This window comes from Oenanthe melanoleuca, chromosome 3, assembly GCF_029582105.1.
Source record: "Oenanthe melanoleuca isolate GR-GAL-2019-014 chromosome 3, OMel1.0, whole genome shotgun sequence".
Lineage (NCBI taxonomy): Eukaryota > Metazoa > Chordata > Aves > Passeriformes > Muscicapidae > Oenanthe > Oenanthe melanoleuca.
In genome coordinates, this window is record NC_079336.1 from 65,086,378 (window position 1) to 65,106,826 (window position 20,449).

Consider the following 20,449-nt stretch of genomic DNA (forward strand, 5'->3'; position numbering starts at 1 on the left):
CTTCTGCTATTGCCAAAAGGTTATAACAGAGCATGGATTAAAAGACAAAAACAACTATTTCATGGAATTGTAACTTTGAGGCAGGAAAATTTTATATACATATATTTGATATATTGCATTTAGTGGAATAATAAAACATGCAACATTATTTGATTATTATGGCCTTTAATTCAGTGATTATAAAATAGTTGGTCAGACAATAATTTGGTCCTGATAATTACATCTTTTCCATCTTTGTGATTGGGCAAAATACAGAATGAACTATGAATGATCCTTAAATAAGTTACAGTCAAAAATATGTATTTGAAAATGTATATATGGATCCAAATCAGTTCAGCTGTAACTGAAAGAACACCAATGGATACAGTTTTTGGGGTTTCAAGATTAACTGTCGCATCTGCAACATATTATATATAATTTGATAAATCCCAAGATCAGGGAATTTTTAAACTTTCTTATTACAGACAATATGTAATTTCATGAGCCAAGTTTTGGCTTTCTCTTTGTCCATATAAAGCAATACATGTTCAGTTTGAGTGAAATGAGCTTTCATTATAAACATAAGTATTACTTGAGAAACCTACCATATATTAGTATCCTTATTGCACGTACTCACTTGTATATTCATGTCCTGAGCATTCCAGGCAAAGGGAAAGATGAATTTTTCCACACTAGGTAAGATGAATTATTAGAAAAAATAGAAAAGTTGGGGTTGTTGATTACCATGTTAATTCCTTGCCCTTAGCACTTTGTTTAAGGACCCTTCCCGCCACCAAAAAAAAAAAAAGAAAATTGTAACAATATAAAACTAATGATCATAAACAAGAGTAGTAAGAGATAATACTGATTGTAAGCTCTGCACTGATTACAAAACCAGTGTCTGCTATAAATAAGGAAGACCTACTATAAACAGCTCATGGAACATCCTATAAACTAGCTTCAATATGTTTTCTATGCCATAGAAAAATATAACTTTGTGTCTTGAAACACTTTCTGATGGTGAGTTCTCCAGGCCCATTATATATTTTTCTAAACTCTACTTTCTTTTCAACATTTCTATGTTTTTAATCAAGAGCAGATTATTTTGATTGATATCTAAGGAACATGCTGGATTCTTGCACATGTGTGAATCCAGCAAAATGATGATTGCCAGCCCCTGCTGCAGGAGTATGTTTTGAACACTGTGCTCATGCCCAGTGCTTTGTTGACACTCACTACTGACACCTCAGCCTGCTTGGTTGTGTTTCTCATCCCACAGTTGTTTGCTGCCTCCTGATTCCTGATGCCTTCTAGTTAAAATAATGCAATAACTTAGATGTGTTTATATAATATCAGCACACAGTACATCCTAACAAACAAAATCAAACAACCAAAAATAAAAAAATGTACTCTAAAAGCAATATTTAGGCCAAGCTTACTTTTCATCAAAGTTCAGCAAAACAATGGTTTAGTTTTTGGGTTAAGTTTTAATATGTTGTAATTTTATATGAATACATATGGGTTACTGATTTTTTAATTTGTAATTTGAGATGAAAGAGCAGGAAAGATCAGTAGAAAGAAGATTATTTTACATATCAGTTTTGTTTTGAGACCAGAGTTTTCTCTTATTTGCATCCAGGGAGAAATATACAAGTGTTTTATTCCCATTTAATGAGAGTAAAAGTGGTAATATGTTCCTTTGAAATGGAATTTGTAAAGCAAGAGGCTATTTGGTATCAACAAAAGCAGAAGATAGGCTGTCTTGATGACACATATGAAAAATGTGAATCTAGAGCTAAGCATCTTTGAGAATTCTATAAAATGCCCCCAAAATCTCAAAGAACAAAAGCAAAAGGCCAAATATATCCAATATAGATCCTCTTCTAATTTGAGAAGGGCCATGCAGGAACTCTCCTTCATGCTGAAGCCAAGATCAGCACATATTTTATTACTAAACTCTGCTTATATGGTATCATAAGTTTATGAGGGGAACTCACAGAGAAATATTTGACTGTTGTGAAGAACTGCATTCATCACAAAGGCAGAGCTGCTTCCAAAGGGCACTAAGTGATGATGTAAAGCTGCAATTTGTGCACACCAACGAGGTACCAAACTGCACTCCTCATAAACCAGAGAAAAGCAACTAGCATGCACATACAGACCAAAAAGCAGGAAAAGAAATGCTCCTGGAGGTGTGCAAGACCACAGAGCAACTTCCTGCTGTGACACAGCTCTGAATTGTGTCAGTGGGTGTTTCTGTCATTGCTGCTTACTTAATTAGCTGGAAAAATCTACCCTCTGAAGCTTGGACACTCCAGAAGAGCCATATTTTATTCAGTCAGGGCTTCCTGCTGAAACAACTCAGGCAGACTTTCTGAACAGAGACAACAAGTAGCTCGCCTTTTGTAGTTCAAGGTTGAAGACCCAAATTAAAAATGTATTCTGGGCTGCTCAGAATGTAGATGTATTATAAGAAAAATAAATAAACATCAGGTTTTAGTACATTCCCTGGTCTTGGTTTTTCAGTGCCTAAGCCTAAGAGAAGCAAATATTCCCATGCATTGAGGCATTGCAGAGTAATCATCCTAATTCAAAATCAAATGTGACCAATGACAGTATGGTTTGCAGAGCACACTGCTTTAAATTCAAAGGCATCCAGTGTATCACCATAATAAAGACTCTTAAGTGATGTTTATTCATCTTGCACCTACCTTTAAGCATAGCTATAAAGTTTGCTATTCAGGAAGATATGCAGAAGTATTTTATTATAATTTTCAGTTCTAATGTCTAAGCTGTCTGATTCCATTTGCTAAAAATCCATTGGCGAGATGGTGAGTGCACAAGCCACCTAAAATCAATGCAAGGACCATGGCTGATGGTCCATTTCACATTCCCTGCTCAACTGAAATTCCAGAAGCTTTAACAGTTCCATAGGCATAGAGGTTTTAGTATGATGATCTGGAGGTTAATGGTGTCTGCAGTGATGTGAAGCCCATGGTCAGTTAAAACATTGGCTGCACAGCCTGTCTGAGAACTTTGGTAGAGTTGTGGGCTGCTGACTTGAACTCAACTCTCTAATTATCCCAGATCCAGCAATTCTAAGTGAGCCTTGAGGTGTTTATATGAGGCACATTATCACAAGTGATTACACAGTAGCTACAGCCATCAGTTTATCACAGTCTGGTGGAAAAATACCTATTTTGAAATCAGACCAATATACATTTTGCAGGACCTTTCACGATGCCACTGCATTCTTTTCATGTTGCTAACTGAAAGCTAAGAAGGAAAAGCTGGTAATTAAAATTTTAAATTTACCTTTGAGATGAAATATACGTAAGACAAAATATCCGTAAACTGCTAGTGTTGCACAGCAGTTTCATTTTATCAGAGCTTAATTTTCAGGTTTTTTAAAAATATATTTTGTATTTAATATGTTGGCTTTTAATGTCATGGACTTGGAAGTACTAGGTTAATGGCTGGACTTGATGAGCTTAAAACATTTTTCAATCTAAAAAATTCCATGATTCTATATAATTAATTTATCAATGCTCTGATTCTCCTTACCTTAAGTACCAATGGTGTAGACCAAGAAGTTTAGCAAAATGGAACCTACTAGTCTTTAAATAATTATGAGACCTAAGGATTTCCTTCAAGGCTGCTGTTTGGTTTTAGCAAACTATCTTCTACTCACACCTTTTGGATGTGGTACTTTTAGACACAGATGCATGTTGAAGATTTTCCTGCAATATACAGTGCAGAAAGCAATAAAGGTATTTGTGAGCTGGAAAACTGGGAAATGTTGATGATATGGGCAAAATTTGACTGTTTGTGATTTTTTAGCCTATATAAGAGACCAGAAATTTTATCTGACTAAAATTTTTCTTTTTTGCTCTTTTCTAGGCTGACAGCCCAGCTTGCTATTGCTTTGAAAATATTTATCTCTGAGAAAGCACTGCAGTCCAATATTATAAGTATAGAGACTTTCTTTTAAAAGAAAAATCTTACCAGCTTCAGTTACTTCATAGTCCTTATTATGGTGTCTCTAAAAGTCAGGAACACCTGTAGCTGATTTTTTTCAGGTCTATGTTCAGGTCAATAAACAAGTTGCACTCATTCCTACAATTCTTTCAATTTATTCACTGAACAATGTTAAATGTAATCATCAAAAATAATAGCTGCTATTTACTGAGAGGGGCAGCCACTTGTTTCCAGTGCTGCCACCGAGGATCTCACAATTGTTTCCATTCCTCCAAGGAGCTTCATACAAGAGCACCACAGGGAATTACTGATTACCTGAACTCTGCTAGGAAACAAGACTGAAAACAATGCAAAGTACCAGAGATTGAAAGAAGCCCTGGAAAATGCAAGCTGGCTTTAGGCACTTTGTAGTTGTGCAGCACCAGTAGATGCTGCCCCTTACTCTTCTCCTTCCAGACTTTACAATGCTGCAGGACTTGAGGTCTCTCTTGAGATGTGTTTGCATGTGGCAAAAGGGGAAAATTACTTTTCCCTCAATGAGAGACATGTTAAAAAAGTATTCAGAGACAGAACTGCAGCAAAATGATAACAAGCAACCAGTTTTGCCTATTTCTTTGCAGATAAAAATTCACAGTGTACTCCTATGAAATGATGTAACTTTTACCTATTTTCTGGATTTTAAGAAAAAAAAATAAACACTACAAAATCTGTAACTGTTTCTTTCTCTAAATAATTAATAATAATTCAGCAGGAAATAGAATTTTACTACAGAGAACTGAACAGTCACCTGAAAAAAGAACATAAATAAGGAACACAAAATATGCTGTGCTGGTTCAGACTAGTAGGCATCAAATTGGGCCTTTTTTGCTCTGGCAAAAACCCCCTAGATATCTGCAAACTATGCTACTCCAGGGTGCAGCAAGGAGTCATTTAGTTTCTTCAATGGCTTTGTAGAGTCTTGATCTTAAGACATCTTCTGAGTTTCACATATAAAATGGAATAACCCCAAAAATCTCACAATAGATCTAACCAAAGTAATTATGCTTTCATCTGAAATCCCAAACAGAAGCCTCAGAAGCCAAGCTTCGTCTTGGAATGTGACATATCTAATAAATCTACTCCTGCTACCAACAGATACCTATGCTGTCCCATATTATCTCTTCCCATTTTTTCTCACTGATGGCTATTGCCATTCAATTTGAAAATGCCATTCACTAACAAATTACAATAAAAGCAGTGGAACACATGCATAAGGAAAAATTAAACAGTGACTGGCAGCAAACCAAAGAGACAGTCCAAGCAATCGAAAGGATATGGAAGAGAAGTGAACTTTTATTCCCTGATAGCATATGTCACTGCCATTATAAATCAAGGACTTATTTATACTTGCCTGTTTATACCAAATGTCCCAGCTGCCCACCACATGGCTCCCTCTAAAGTTCTCCTCACTGCATAGATTTCAGAATAGACCCTCAGTGGTATTAAAGCAGAAAAGTCCTGAAGAGGTTGCTGACAGAAAGGCAATCATGCTCATGTGAGCCAAGAAGAAATGTAAATGGTCATTGCTAAGAGACAAAATGTGGATGCAATAACAGGAGCCAGGCTTGAGGAGGAAACCAACTCTCTGTGTGAATTTTTTTTTTTTTTTCTGGAGTAAAATATATAGCAAACCTAGAATTTATAATCAAGTTAATTTCTTAATTTCTGCAAAACCAGGAAGAGATTACACTGTCCATAGCATGAGATCATAGATGCTTTCAGCACTTATGCTACACAGTTCTTCCATACTCCTCTGAAGTCGTTCCACCTTTTGATCAGTCCTTGGCTCAGCTACTTTGATTCCATGTTGGCACAATGTATTATTTAGGGAGGAAAAAATGTCCTAGTCATGAATCAGAAGGTCTACAAACATCATTTAACTGTTATCTAAACCAGATTCAAATCATGCAGGAAATTAATCTGGAAAGAAAAGTATGTGTGATAGGCTAATCTAAACACTGGTGTAACTAGTTTAAACTGTGGTTAAATAGAGATATGCTCTTTTGTAAATGTCTTCTTCTTCCTGGAATAGTTCTGCATGCATAGGAAGACAGAGAATCTGACTTTTCAAATAGCTCTATACATATTAGAAAGAAAAAAAGTCTTCAAGAATTGGAATCAGAGGCACATGCCTTCACAGTCACGTGGACTAGAACATTAGAAAAACAATGCTTAGGTATCTCAACCCAATGAGAAAAAAGAAAGCAATATGTCTTTCAGATTTTTCTAAAACCCACCTGCTATTTTTACCTTTTTCTGACTCCATCTCACATAGTTAGGATAAGTTACTGTATATAAGATTTAAAAAAAATAAAGTTGGGTCCTTGCTAGGGAATAAGAGAGCAATGATTTAATTAACTATAACTTTCTGTGGCTGACAGAACTGAAAAGATGGAAAATAAGGCTGAAAACATGGGCCACACCAGGATATCAAGATTGTTTACAGCAGTACACAGATACAGCATCTCACTTGAGAAGTTTTTGATTTGTAGTGAGCATATGATAATTCATTTAGCATGTCTGCATTGAGGTGATAAAAGAAAACAAGTAGGAACATGAATAGAAATGTTAAGAAATGCTAAAATACTAAAACTTTGAAATGCAGACAGTGGTTTTCTCTAGAGTAACAGGAAGAGCTGTGCTTTGAATGGGTATAACAATACAGTTTTAAAACTTTATCTTCTGCCCTTGTCAGAAATTTTTGGAGAAAATGAAGGGCGTGGTCTCCAAACCTTGCCAGTTGGGAGGATTTGCCACATTACAAGCACCTGTTCAGACTGACCAGTAGGTGACAAAGAGAATGGCAGAAGCTTTGTCTTTGAAGGAATTTACTGGGGAAACGTCATGCAAAATTAAAATAGGATTTCACTGTTACATGGCATGCAGTTGTGACAAGAATACTGATTTCTATTTACATCTGCACAACAAAACACTAATGGCAGTATCACTTAATGGGCAGGTCCCTAAATGTGATTACATTTTGGCACTGCATTGTTCAGGCTGATCCATCTGAGAGTAATATTGCAAGTTGTCCTCTAGGGACTTGGGCTTTTTACAAACATGTGACTTTATTTTGATGGCAAAATAGAAATTTCTATGGAGACACTGATTACATGGAAAGTAAATTCGCCAGAACATGAGGAATGAATTCCCACAGAAACAAAGGACAAGCACAGTCTTGCCTCAACACTTTTTATTGTACCTTATCAGTGGGAGTGCTTCAGGTAACACCTTCCACAATGGAACACAATACTGTGTATGCATTTGTTGTGACTAATTAATCTGCATCCAAAAGATATTACAATATTGCTGTGGGGAGGACAGCATTAAGAGAGATGGAGAACAGCATGTAGCAAACTATCAATATGTCTGGCATAAAATAAGAAGTGGTTTGTGTTTCCAAACCTTATTGCTTACCAGATAAGAGTGTATATTTTGGTCCAAATTTTAAAAAGTTTCTAAACAATCCCTGATTAAGAAGTTTGAGTTAAGTTCTACTGTTTTACAGTTTCAGTCCTTGTAACAGAAAATAGTTGACTTAAAAGAAAAAAAAAAATCATACATTTAGAATGACCAATCCTTACTCTAGACAGTGGGAAGGACCCTGAGTACAGTATTGTTACTACAGTTTTTTTCTAGTGGCCTTTGAAGACCATTACACTAGAATTCACTTTTCAACTATTAAAATAGAATCATGAACTCATAGTGACATTAAACAGCTGTACTTTTGTGCAATTCTAGTGCTGCAGCAACCTTATCCCTTCTATTACATGCTGGCTTGCTCTACATCACACTTTGAACAGAAGACACATTCAGCACGTTGATTTTGTAGAATTTTTAGCCTTTCAGTGTTGATCTCTGCTAATTCTTTAACCTCCTCTAAAATCATCCTGAAGCCTAGACCATAGTCACTCCAGCCCACTTGTTACAGCCTCTGTGGAGGGCCAAGCACAGCAACAGATACAGACATCTGTATTCACACCATCTGTGAATGAATAAGAGAGTGCTGTGCTTGCTGTCAGACACTGATGTTCTCAAGCCCTTGCTTGATCCCATCTGAGCTGGCAGCCTCCAACACTCTATCCATGCTTCCTATCTATTGGAAGTTGCAGATTAAAGTCTCTTGTTCTGAGATTAGCAGTATCACATAAATGCTCTGCATCCTTGATCTAGTACATTTGTGAGAGACACATGTCAGTCAGCTCATTCAGCCACTGCCAGCCAAGATGCACATGCTGTTCCAAGAGATGTGTTTGCACAAACATTGATTTGGCTTGAGTTTTTTTCTGATGAAAAATAGACACAGTGGACTAACCCGACCACCCCACTTTTCATAAGTCTGCAGAGAGGTGGGAAATGAAATAATGCACAGCTTTTCCCAGTGCAATACTGCTGCTGCTGCTTCTCAGCTCCTTGTAAATGGGGCAGAAAAATCCTGGGTTCATGTCCCTCCCACTGGCACAAAGCTCAGAAGTCATGTACTTCTCCTCACTGACTCAATCCTCACTTACAACTGAGTTTGATATTCTTGGTCAGGAAACTGTCAAAAACATATAGTTTCATTAAAAAAAATAATTACATTCTTGTTGAAAATTTAACTTCCCTTAGACACTTTCAGAGTAAAAAAATAAGGAGATTTTTAAAACAAAAATATTGATAAAAAACATTTTATATCTCTCATTATCTTCATTTTAATTTTAAAAGTCAGTTTTTGATGATGAAAATGAAAAATTAAAATACATGCTATTACATTGAACTGTACATTCAAGAAAAAAGATATTTTCATTTATGTTAGGTTTATAAGATATTACTAAAAATTTGAATACAAAATCCAGCCTTTTTAAACATTAAGTTAACAACAGACCAAGAACAGTTACGTGCTTTTCTGTATTTCCATTATCATATGCTTATTCAAGCCTCATAAAAAATGGACCAACAGATTTCCACAGTTTTTAAACCTTTAGTTATGGGAGCAAATATAAAAAAAAAACAAACAAGTGCCTGTATACATAAATAGGTAAATAAAGGAATCCCTTTTGATTAATCTTCAGGGAACTATATACATCTGATATAAAAGAAATATATTTCCCTACAGTTTGAGGTCTTTATAGCACAAACTGATCTAGAAAATAAATCCAAACAAATGTATTATTTATTTATGTGAAAACTGTCCTAAATGAAAAAGGACTGAGAAAGAAGTGTAGATTCTCAAACACGTGATTCTTGATCCTCTAGTTCCCTACACTGAAATAGTGGAAACTCCTCACTGCCTCATGGAGATACATTCAGTTTTTGTACAAGTCTTTAAAGCAATGATTTAGAGAAAGTAGCTTTGAGATCTAATCACTAAGGCAGCAAAGCCTGGACTCCCTGAAGCTGAGGCTGTAATGCTGGCTGGCTCATTTCAACCTTTCATCTCTCAAAGGCAGATTAAATTCCATGTAGCTCAGCATATAGGGGTCCTCCACAGTGCTTTAAAATGATGAAGTTCTATCTCCTCTAAGTGCTGTTAAATCTAACATTTTTTCTCCCCTTAGAAATAAATCCTAGCAACCTGAAATCATTTTTCTAGATATATTTCTCTTTTACAAATGACTCCCTACCTTCTTGTCTTGAAGGTCTGCAGCTGTATTTCTTTGATTCTTTATTTTTGTACAACAGACCCTCTTCTATAGAATTGTTCTATTCCACGGGTGGCATTAGCAGAATCAGGCCCCAAAGGAATACACACATGTCCTCCCAGTTTAAGATGTGCTTTTAAAATTTCTTTAAATTGCAAGAAAAGCTCATCAGACATACTGAAAACATTGAAATGAAGTTTTGAACTATCTGTATAAAGAGGAAGAAACCTCAGCAAATATCAAAATAACTATTGACAGTCTCCTACAAATCCCTATGTGTACTGAGGAACAGTCTGAGGAAATTAATGACAGTGGCTACAACAGCTTGAGCTGAAATTTTTAGAGCTAAAACTGCTGATACATATTACAAGCATCAGTGATTTTACATGTATGCACTAGGGACCTCATTTAAGCATTTAATGACAACTAATGCATTATGAAACCTTATATATTTTGGTAGACACTTGGTACAGTTTATCCCAAAGGCTTCTTCAGCAATTACAAAGAACTGGAAAATTGCTAATAGAACTTGTGATAATGCAAAATATCTTGGCAAGAGAGAAAGTGGGATTTGTGGATTCCTAGTCCTTATGTTTTTGATTTTTTTCCCAATTAAATAAAGAGTAAATTAAAAGAGTAAATTAAATTATCAGTACTTTAAATCTTCCTCCTGAATGGGGTTTAACCACATAATCCAAAAAGTCCCCAAAAGAAAGATGCCTAAAGAAAACGGATAATAATGGTTGGATTACTTTGGCTGCTCTTTGGAAAAAAGAAATCCTAGAAGTGGATGCATGGCAGGAAAATAAAACAGTTCAGCAAAGAAGCACTGGCTTACACAAATAAAACCAGAAATTTGAGAGTCTATAACCTCTCCCCAAGAAGTCATAGAAAATATTTTGGAGTACAATGCAACATATTTCTGTTGAGAGAGAAATAGGCTTATCACAGCCAAGTGTGGTGATCCCACTTGAAACACCTGTTGTTTCTTTCCCCAGGGTCCTTTCAGTACACCTAGATCTTATTAACCACACAATGTCTGCTAATATTTCAGAAGGGAAGAAGATACACTTTTTTAATTATTCAGAGCAACACAGCCTGAAGATCTGGCTCAATGCTTTTGAAGACACACATTGTTAACAAGTGTTGCTGACAAATTTTGTGTTAAAAAGTTGCTCCTCAAGCTTTTTTTTACAAGTGCTTCAAGCTGGTAAATGCCAGTCTGTGAGCAGCCCAGGACATGTTTGTCAGCCCTCTCAAGCCTCCAGCTGCTCAAAACCCTTTGCACAATACCACCAGGGCTGCAAGAATCTCAGATTAAGTGGTACAGGAATGGTGCCTGGAGTTCACCTCAAAATGAGACAGCAGGCTGAGAAGTTTTCTCTTGCAAGCTGTGTTGCCTGCAGCTCTGTCACCCAGAGATTGCAAAGGGAATGGTCCAGAATTACAAACTAGACTTTGAGACCCTGGACATCAGAATAATAATGTAGAAGTCACAGGGCAGTGGAAAAATCACAGAACCACAGCAGTGCTAGGGTTGGAAGGGACCTCTGGAGATCATCTAGTCCCATGCCACTACCATGGCAGGGTCATCCAGAGGAGGTTACACAGGACTGCATCCAGGTTGGTTTTGAATGTCTCCAGAGGGGGAAACTCCACAACTTTCCTGGGATGTTCAGTGCTCTGCCACCCTCGGTGTGAAGAAGCTCAAACAATGAGGCAAATGCAAAAAAGTGAGCACAGAGAAAAACTGAAACAAATCTTGAAGATGCTTTGGCAGACTGCCATTTACAAGTAGAAGCAGAGGGCATTAGGGTTACCAAGTCTGAGTTCTTGCTGCAGAATGCCCTGCTCTCCATTTAGCAAATTCTCTATGGATATTTCTCAAGTGCTGCAAAGTCTTGGGCGTATTCTGGGCCACTGTGTGACAATGCCAATGTGTTGTGCTGTTTTGAAAATACTTTTTGAGTTTACTTTAGATGAAACAAATAAAATAAGCATCAAAGCAACAACAACAATTATTTTAATTAATTTTAATTAATCATTTGATAGATTGATTTTGAGAAAGGTTTCAATTTCACGAATCATCACGCATCAATTGTTTTAGACCTAGAACACAACCATTAAGTTCTGCTCCTTGGTATCAGTCTGTCAACAGAGACAACCTGTTAACATAAAATAATACAAGGCATGGAATATCCACAACTAAAAAAATCTAGAGGCACACTATTAATTTCTTATTTTTCAATCACTAGGGTAAGCCTTCCAAAGCTCTCCAACAAAGTACTTACAGTGAATGTGAGTGTAAGTCTTCTCTCATGCACAGTGTACCAGTGCATGTCCAAATCATGACTAATTTGTTCTCAAACTATGAGCTTAGTTATAGTCACCAAATCCTCACTAAAAAGGCATTTTAAAACATTTTGAACACAGAGGAATCTTTTTTGGTTTGTTTGAGTTTTTTTTTTCCTATGCAAACAATTGTATTAACTCAGATTTAAATCAATATAGAGACAGATGTTGAGAGTCACTATACCTTAGGGTATGATCATTTCTGCAAGAGGGTCCCAATGAAATTCAGGCATTTTTTCAGAAGATATGCTTTGGCATGAAAGATAAGCTTTGTAATTCCCCCAGGACCAGGCAAATCAGCAGTGACCATTATGCTAGAGCCAAATTTGAACCTTGCTAGCTTTGATGGACAAGTGATGTACTGTGCCCAAAACCAGAGTATAAATCTCAGCTTTATAATGGTGTCTACAATTGAAAGAAACTTGAAAAATCCCAGAGAAACACACAAATGTACAAATGTGGCTTGTCTGGACTGCTTCCTTCCTTCCTGAATTCTGTGCTTCAAAGCAACATTGATTACTGACTGCAGTTGGACTGACACCTCCAATGTGATATCTGCTAGTATTTATACTTTGATAGCAGGCACTAACACATACTCATAGAATAAATAAGAAAACAACAGAGAGATGTCTATATATATGCAGTTCATTTTACACTGCATCTTTACACATTTAGGTAACTTAATGCACCCTGAAGTATTTCTGACTTTAATGCTGCAGTATTTCATTTTCAATTGGTCACCACAGTGTTCAAATTAATGATAACAAAATAGGCATGATTTGAGTGGATATTTCAATACAGTGCTATAAAATCATGAGAGGTGATATGAAAAGCACAAATAGGAGATGAGAGCAGTCATTCAGAAAAATGTAACTGGAAAACCAGACCAGACAAGGTGTTGTATGAACAGAAGATTGAAAATACTTTGTTATTAAACTTTTGGACATTTTGGCATTAAAAAATTTCTCTTGCCACATTAGTTGTCCATTTGAAAGCTGACTTTACTTTAAATTACAGTGAAACAACAGATTCAGTGGACTTACAACTTAGTTTGCCTATGACTCTGAATAAAACACGTCCATCTACTGCCTTGCTGTCATTCAGAGCATGGGTTGGTGGCTGGGTGGCAGTGCATATGGAGACAGAGCACATGATTAAGTACAAAACTAGTCAAATGAACAAATGAAATTTGCTAATTCCAAACAAATCTTTACTTCAAAGTTCCTCATTAAAGGAATTCCACAGCTCCTCCCTGCTTTGGCTATGCACTTCTATGACAACAATATAAACATTCCAGTGAAATCCTAAGGTTATATCACTATGATAATGACTGTAAGTTCCTCCCTAAGTCCTTGCACATGAAGGTTTACAAGGAGAACTTGACTGTCACCTTGAGCATCATGAGTCTGGAGAGGGGCAGGCAATGCCAGAGCAGCACAGCTGCAATGAGAGCTGGGAAAAAGGATAAAGGGACTGCTGCCCTCCCATGCCATGTCTCCAGTGTTTGCTATCAACTTGAATTTCTCCAGGGACTCTTGTTTCTTTGTTGTAATTGAGCAATCAGCCCTTAAAGTACAAAATGAGTCATGCATGGCCTTTTTTACATATTTCAATAGTGTTAATAACTAGCTGCAAACATTTATTTTCCTATCTAAAAATAGTTCTAATTACTTGAAATTAAGTGATATGAAGCAAAAAACATGTTTTAGACTTAAATAGGGATTAATTTGAGGCTAATGGCTTTTTTAAAGTTGACTCTAAAGTGGAAATAAGTGTGAGATATGAGATTGGCCTGCTTTTATTATACAACCTGTTTCAGCTCCTGTAAGCCTATATGTGCTTAGACTATCTCTACAGAACCCCATACTGCAAAGCTGTCAATATTAGAGGAGCTTGGCAGCACAGATTTACTGCCCTCCTTGCTCTGAGGAATGACAGCCTGATATAGTCCTGCCTGTAAAGTCTCATCACGGGGTGAAAAAGGAAGAAAAATAAATCACTCTTAAAATTAGATAGTTCACTAAGGTTTTCCAGTAGTTTCCTCTCCTAGAAAACATATTATCTTCATATCTTATCAGGCTCCCTTGCCTCCAAGTTATCTTTATGGAGTAGGGAGACTAATGGATTCTGTGCTCGTGCTGCAGTCCCTGCTCAAGTTACCCCTGCAAGCACCCTGCAAAGAGCAAGCAGCGCAGTTTGGAGGAGCAGACTAAAATATTGATACGGAAGAAAGCTTCACCCCCTCCATTGTTTTGATCCCAAACTTCAGGCTGAGCTGGGACTCAGTTGCAGCAGGAGTTTGATGAAGCTGAACATGCGTGGCACAGCGATGGTAATCTGTCACAGCCCGTTAGTCACCCGTAACACAGCACTGAGAAATGAAGGCAGGCAAATAAAACTACACTGGTCTGCTCAACACAAGGGCTTGGAACACAAGATGGGAAAGAATTACTCCTCTTGCAATGACAATACTTTTAATTATATATAGTCAATGAAAAGTAAACTATTAGAGAATAAAATACTTCCAATTAATGGAAGTAATGCAATGTTCAAACTTAAATGAAGTATTTTTCTCTTGAGGGTTCTGCTGTACTATTTTATTTAGCTTAATGTAATTTAAATTATAAACAGAATGGTTTTGTAAGCCCCCAGAGAAATGTACTTTATTTATAATGTATTTCCTTTGAAGTGGTTATGGAAATCATGCTCTTCCTGAAGTCTGTATTTCACATACCACCTACAGCTGCAAGCTAGTCAGTCCTCACAAGTTAAATATGATCTGTCTGGTAAAGTGCATTACAAGAATACATGAGATTTTTTTTAAATGCCAGAGGGAATAAAATTTTTTAATTCTGCAAGCTAATAGTCTTTCTTTCAAAAAAAGTTATTGAAAAATCTTTGTTGATAAACGTTATGTATTTCCAGAGGGAATGGAACTCAGCCATAGTCACTTTATTTGAGTTTTAATGCACACAATGAAAGAATAATTGTTTATACTATACCCTAGAGACAGTTTCAGCTGGAAAAAGTTGTATTTTTTTTATACTTAAATTTAAACACATAAATATTTCCATCTTTCATTTACATAAAAAAAAGTATTTTAAATTTTAATTCTAGTATTAAGAGCAGACACTTTCTTTCAGGAGAAAAATTAAAAATGCGTAGTTTGTGTCACCTTCTTACTTCAAAGTAATTAAAGTTATCTATTTACACAAAAATAAGCAGCCACAAATGAATAAATGGAACCCCAATCTCTGTGCTCTCCTCACCATCAATACCTACTGCATCGCGTTGGATAAATAGAGACAAAGAGGAAACAGTTTCTAGAAAATTCATTTTGGCCATTAACCATCTTTATGAAGCATAATGGTACCTTACCCTCATGGATGAACCACTAGCTTAACATGCCAGCACAGACATACAATAGTCTAAATAGTGAAATAACACCACACCAAGTCACTTCAAAGGGAAGAGACAAAGGCAGCTGTGTATGTAAAAGCATACAACATACCTTGTCATAATTTCAGGATAAAAAATCAGGGATAAACATTGTCACAGGATTCACCTGAGGCACCTGTTGTTAAAACTGAAGCAAAAAAAAAATTCAGCCAGCACACTCTGAAAATGTTTTACTGCTTAGAAACCTTCTCCAGACAGAACTGAGTGACTGAAATCTCAAGACACTCCAGAAACAATCACAATAAACTTTCAGCGTCACAGTTCCAACAGAGAATGTGAGGAGAGCTGTTTGTTATGTGCAGAGACTGTGCCAGCATGTGTAAATACAACTGCTACACACCCAAGTTTACAGCTAATTTCCATAAAATTAGAAATGCAAACCAAGGTAGAGCTTTTACAGTGTAAGGAATGCAAAAGACACGCCGATTATAATGTAGACAAACTCTGCAGCTTACCAATTCATGTGAATTATTTTAAGTGCCACTGCAGCTGAGACATAAAACAGCATAGAGTACAAGGGAGAAAGCAGTCAAGAGACAATAAATGCTGGCAATTTAATCAGAACAATTTAGTCCTCTGCCTAGGTCTGCTAGCTCAGAGGGAGGTGAAACTCAATGCAGCTAGCATATCAAAGCAAAAAGGAAAAATACACTTTTCAAGAAATCGAGTATAAATCGCTGGATTCACAGCTCTTCTAGAGGAAAACTGAATTATTCTGCAGGAAATCCTGGTGATAGAATTTTGGCTACATTTTATATTTTGTCTGAAACTCATAGAAAACTTAAAGATTTGTGCAGAAGCTCAAGATCATCAACAGAAATAACTTGAAGGCACCTTTCTTCTGATTATTAATACCATGATACTCTTCTTTAGACAATGCATGTAAACCTCTTCAGCCTAGCTCTTATTCTGCTAGCTGTATGGTTGTAACAACAAGAACCTCAAGATTTACCAGCTGCTTCAGAACTCATTCAATTTCTCTGCTGGGTTTTGTGCCTAAGCTGAAATTTCCACCACTGCAGCTGCTACTAAAGTTAGCTCAGGTAATCCTACAGGAATGATGGGCATCACCTGTTGCCAGCACCTGCAAATACTTAAAACAGAGGTGGCCAGAAGACCAAACACATTGTGACATTTGACCCTCTAATTTTGTGCTTTTGTTAACAATAAAGCTCATCAAAAAGTTGTGGAGTCTTAATGATACTGTAGTCCATAAATTCCAAAAGACCCCACAAATGAGCAATGTTGCCAAAAAACAGATGTTTCCCAATATGTTGAATACTTTTACAGATACAGTATAGATATAAATAGGGTTTTTTGAATTTTACCTACATGGTCCAGTGAGGATCATCAGAGCAGCTAGTTGGAACAGACACTGTAATTCTGTGAACTCCTCTTTTGGAAACAAAACTGGTACTGTGTCAGCATGTAGACTGTGAACAAATAAAAAGATGGAACAATTATAAAAATAGATTACAGAAACATGGGAAAAGCACAGACATATAAGCCAAAATGGCTAATTTGGAGCAAGATAAGACAAAAGCTTTTAATAATTATGACTGCCAAATAATATTGGGTTTCTTTTGTTGTTTGGTTTTTTTGGTTTTTTTTTTTTTTCCGTCTGAGAGACCTAGTTGGAGATAAAACAACTCAAGCACACATTTATCACACAGAGATCTGGAGCAGTGGTAGTAACATGGTACCAACAAGCCTTGGGCTGCTCACACCTCTCTCCAAAGGGCTATGCATGACCACAGTATTTTCAGATTTTTTTTTTTTTTAAACCGGGTGACCAAACTGGAGTGAAGGGAACAGTTTCTCCAATACAGTACAATCAACCATAGAATCATAGAATATGAGGCTGAACCTTTCCTGGAAAAAGTACAATCTTGACAGATAACTCAGCAAGCTGTGCAGCTGCATCTTGAAAGATCAATGCTGGGGGATCCAACACTTTCCTGGGGAGCTTATTTGCTTGCATCAGCAAGCAAACTTGTGTAGCTTGTGTCTGAAAATGGGCACCTCCAGCAAAGAGGAATGATGAGCCCATTCAGACCAAGGAGCAGGCGACCTCAAAGGCAGAATTAAGAACTGGGATCTCCTTTTCTTCCCCAAATGATGCAGTCTTTCAAGCTAACCACTTCAGAAAGTTGGTCTAGAATATAATTTTTCATGTAAAAAATGTAACAGAGAAAGCAAAAAATATTAATAATTAAAACCTAAACAAAACACTTTCCTCTGCAGAAGTTGTAAATGTCTGAATTTACAGTGTAGGAGAAAGATTAATGACTGACCACCATGCTCCATTTCATTACATGTAATTAGGGCCAAGTAGAACCACATACCATTATTATTCCATTTACTGCATGCCATTGCAGCCTAAGGCTTCCAGACCCCTTTGAATAACTTAAACACAGAAGAGTGAATCCAATCAAGAAGTTTCTTAATGTTTCTTCAAGATGTCCCAGCCTTTACTAGAATGCCAAGGGATTTTACTCCCAGGTGTTATAAACAGAAGAAAACAGACCAGAGACGGAATATATTTGTTATGCTGCATATTTCTCAGAAAAAAAACCCCAAAAACACCACCAAAACCCAAGAGCAACAACAAGGGTGAGGTTACTAACAAAGCCAGGACTATATTCCTTAATTTTCAGCATAATATTCAGTTAATTTTCAGAAGGGAAGATAATACACATTTACTACCCATGTGCATTGCTGCCTGCCAGCCCAGCACTTGTAACACAGCTCTGATATGCCTTTAATTATGAAGGACTCCCTCTAATCTGGTAAAACACTCTCCTGGAAGAAAGCTGTTCCCTCCACCAACCCTGTACCGTCAAGGAAGTGCCAAGAGTCAGAGAGGAAACCAATCTGAACAACCCCTTAAACCAAATGAACACAAGAGAGGCTGTATTTGAATGAATGAAGGGAAATTAAACAAATCAGATGAAGCATGGCCAGAATTTATATAATCTGACTTACAAGGAGTGCAAAGCAGTTCTCAGCTGGACATGTCAGCGTGGCAGCCCTTTCATAAGAGCAGGCTTTGAAATGGATCCTCCCAGCCCAGGGTCTATGTTTGGATCAGAGACTATTGCTCCAAACTCACTTCCTAGAACATTTATTTTCCAGGGCATTTCTTGCCAGCCATTACACCACTATAATGCTCTGCTCCCAGACTGACAGTGCACAGCAAGCACACCACAAGGAAGAGTCTGTACTGAGGGTCAGGAGGCAAAGCTCAGAGAGGCAAAGAGCAGCCAGGGAGATCAAATGCATCATTAACCCCCTTCCCACCTGAAAGGGTTTTCACTCTGGAATGATCTCATGGAGCCTTTGGCACTAGAGCTTGACCTTTCTGCTCAGGAAGGATGGTTTCAGACTTCTCAAGACAGCAGCTCTGATTTTAGCACTTCATTCCAGCAATGCAGCAGTGAATCTACACACACACTTATAATTCACTCACGTAGTAAAACTACAATTTGCACAGCACATACCAATTTTTGACTAATTGAGGTCCCTAGAGGTCATTAGTGGAATGCTTACAGTGTTGGCAACACGAACCAATAATGTGAATTACTCTTAAAAAAAACTTGAATGTTTAAAAATTAATTCATCCATTTATTTAATTCAGAAAGTGTAAAGGTTGAAAAAGATTTCTTATTTACACTATCAATGCAGAAAAATAATTTTAGAAACCCAGCTACATGATCAAAATCAGTTTTAAGTAACTTGCAAACCTTTAAGACTAAAAAACAATTGAAAAGAGAAGCCTTTTTTTGTTAGCTGAGTCTCCTTTTAGTTGAGGAAATTAGGTGTCTGGCAATTAAAATTTGAATTTTAATAATTTCCCTCTTATCAAATTATTATGCTTTAGGTTAGCAAAAAACTAATTTATTACGAAAATAGCTTTTCTAGCTATTCTCAATTAAAAAAAAAATCTTCCCAATAATTTTCTAGTACATTTTAGTTTTATGCCATTACTACCAAGAATCCAGTTTTACATGCCTAATAATGCAGGTTGTGACTCAGAGCTTTGGAATTCATTGCCTTAATTTACAATAAACTAAGTCTCCTCAAATAAGCTTGTGCTGTTTGCACATTCAGCTACAAAGCTAATACACTCTCCTCTCTATGAACAGTGACCAAGGCCAGTTGACAATCCAGCTTGTGCAGAACATCAAGCTCCAGCTGAACAGCCCTGTCAACAAATCCCCCAAAGCCCCATTCCAGCTATCAGCATGAACCCTGGACCTCTTTAAGCCATCATCTGTCATCTTTAACCTCATTTACTATGTCTGTGCTAGAAAATTTAATTTGAGGAGTGCTTATAGACATTGGCACCCAAATTCTGCCATAAAACTGTGAGACTGGTCCTAGCAGGATTTTAGCTTGGGTGTGGTCTGGGTGGCAGCACAGCCAAGGAATTTCAGTAATGCTCTGCACACATGGACACACTATGAAGAGGAGAGGACTGAAATTTGTGGCATCACAAATACAGCTGTGATTTCAATAACTAACAAACAAAAAAAAAAAGAAAGAAAAGAAAAAAAAAGAAAAAAAAAGAAAAAAAAGAAAAAAGTCAGGATAGGCAGGCACTCAGAAACTGAACTGAAAACCACGTTTTATGACTTGCACAATTCCTTTCCTATATTCATGAGAATCCCTACTTAAATCAGGAAGAGACCCTGTGTGCTGCCTTTAGCTTTTTATTTATCTTCGATAAAACCTCACTTGAGACTGGAATGCCAGAAATGAATGACTAGAATGTCTAAGTAAGTAAAGTACTTTTGTGGAAAGCAAAACTAAGGATACAGTAATTTCTACCCTGTTTACTTCAGAAGACAAACTTGCATGCATTGACTCTGCACTGAGAAAATTACTTCCCATGTTTCATGAAGTAGGTTCCTCTCTATGAAAAATAAAATTCACACTGGTAAAACTTTATACATAATAAGGCAAGTATTTCACATGAGTTTGTGTCAAGAGAGATAAATGTGATCTCATGTGTTGGGATC

General features: G+C 36.8%; 1 protein-coding gene across 3 annotated transcripts in view; it reads right to left on the reverse strand.

Annotated features, from left to right (window-relative positions):
- CHRM3 (cholinergic receptor muscarinic 3) overlaps positions 1–20,449 on the reverse strand; it is a 248,781-nt gene that overhangs the window by 98,762 nt on the left and 129,570 nt on the right. The window contains exon 3 of one of the 3 annotated variants that reach the window (XM_056487952.1): positions 16,757–16,861. The exons of 1 other annotated variant lie outside the window; for it this stretch is intronic. In XM_056487952.1, the coding sequence (XP_056343927.1) occupies positions 16,757–16,861 (105 nt within the window). Of the gene's footprint in view, positions 1–16,756; positions 16,862–20,449 lie in introns of those variants that run through there. One more of the 3 variants, XM_056487954.1, reaches the window with a different exon arrangement.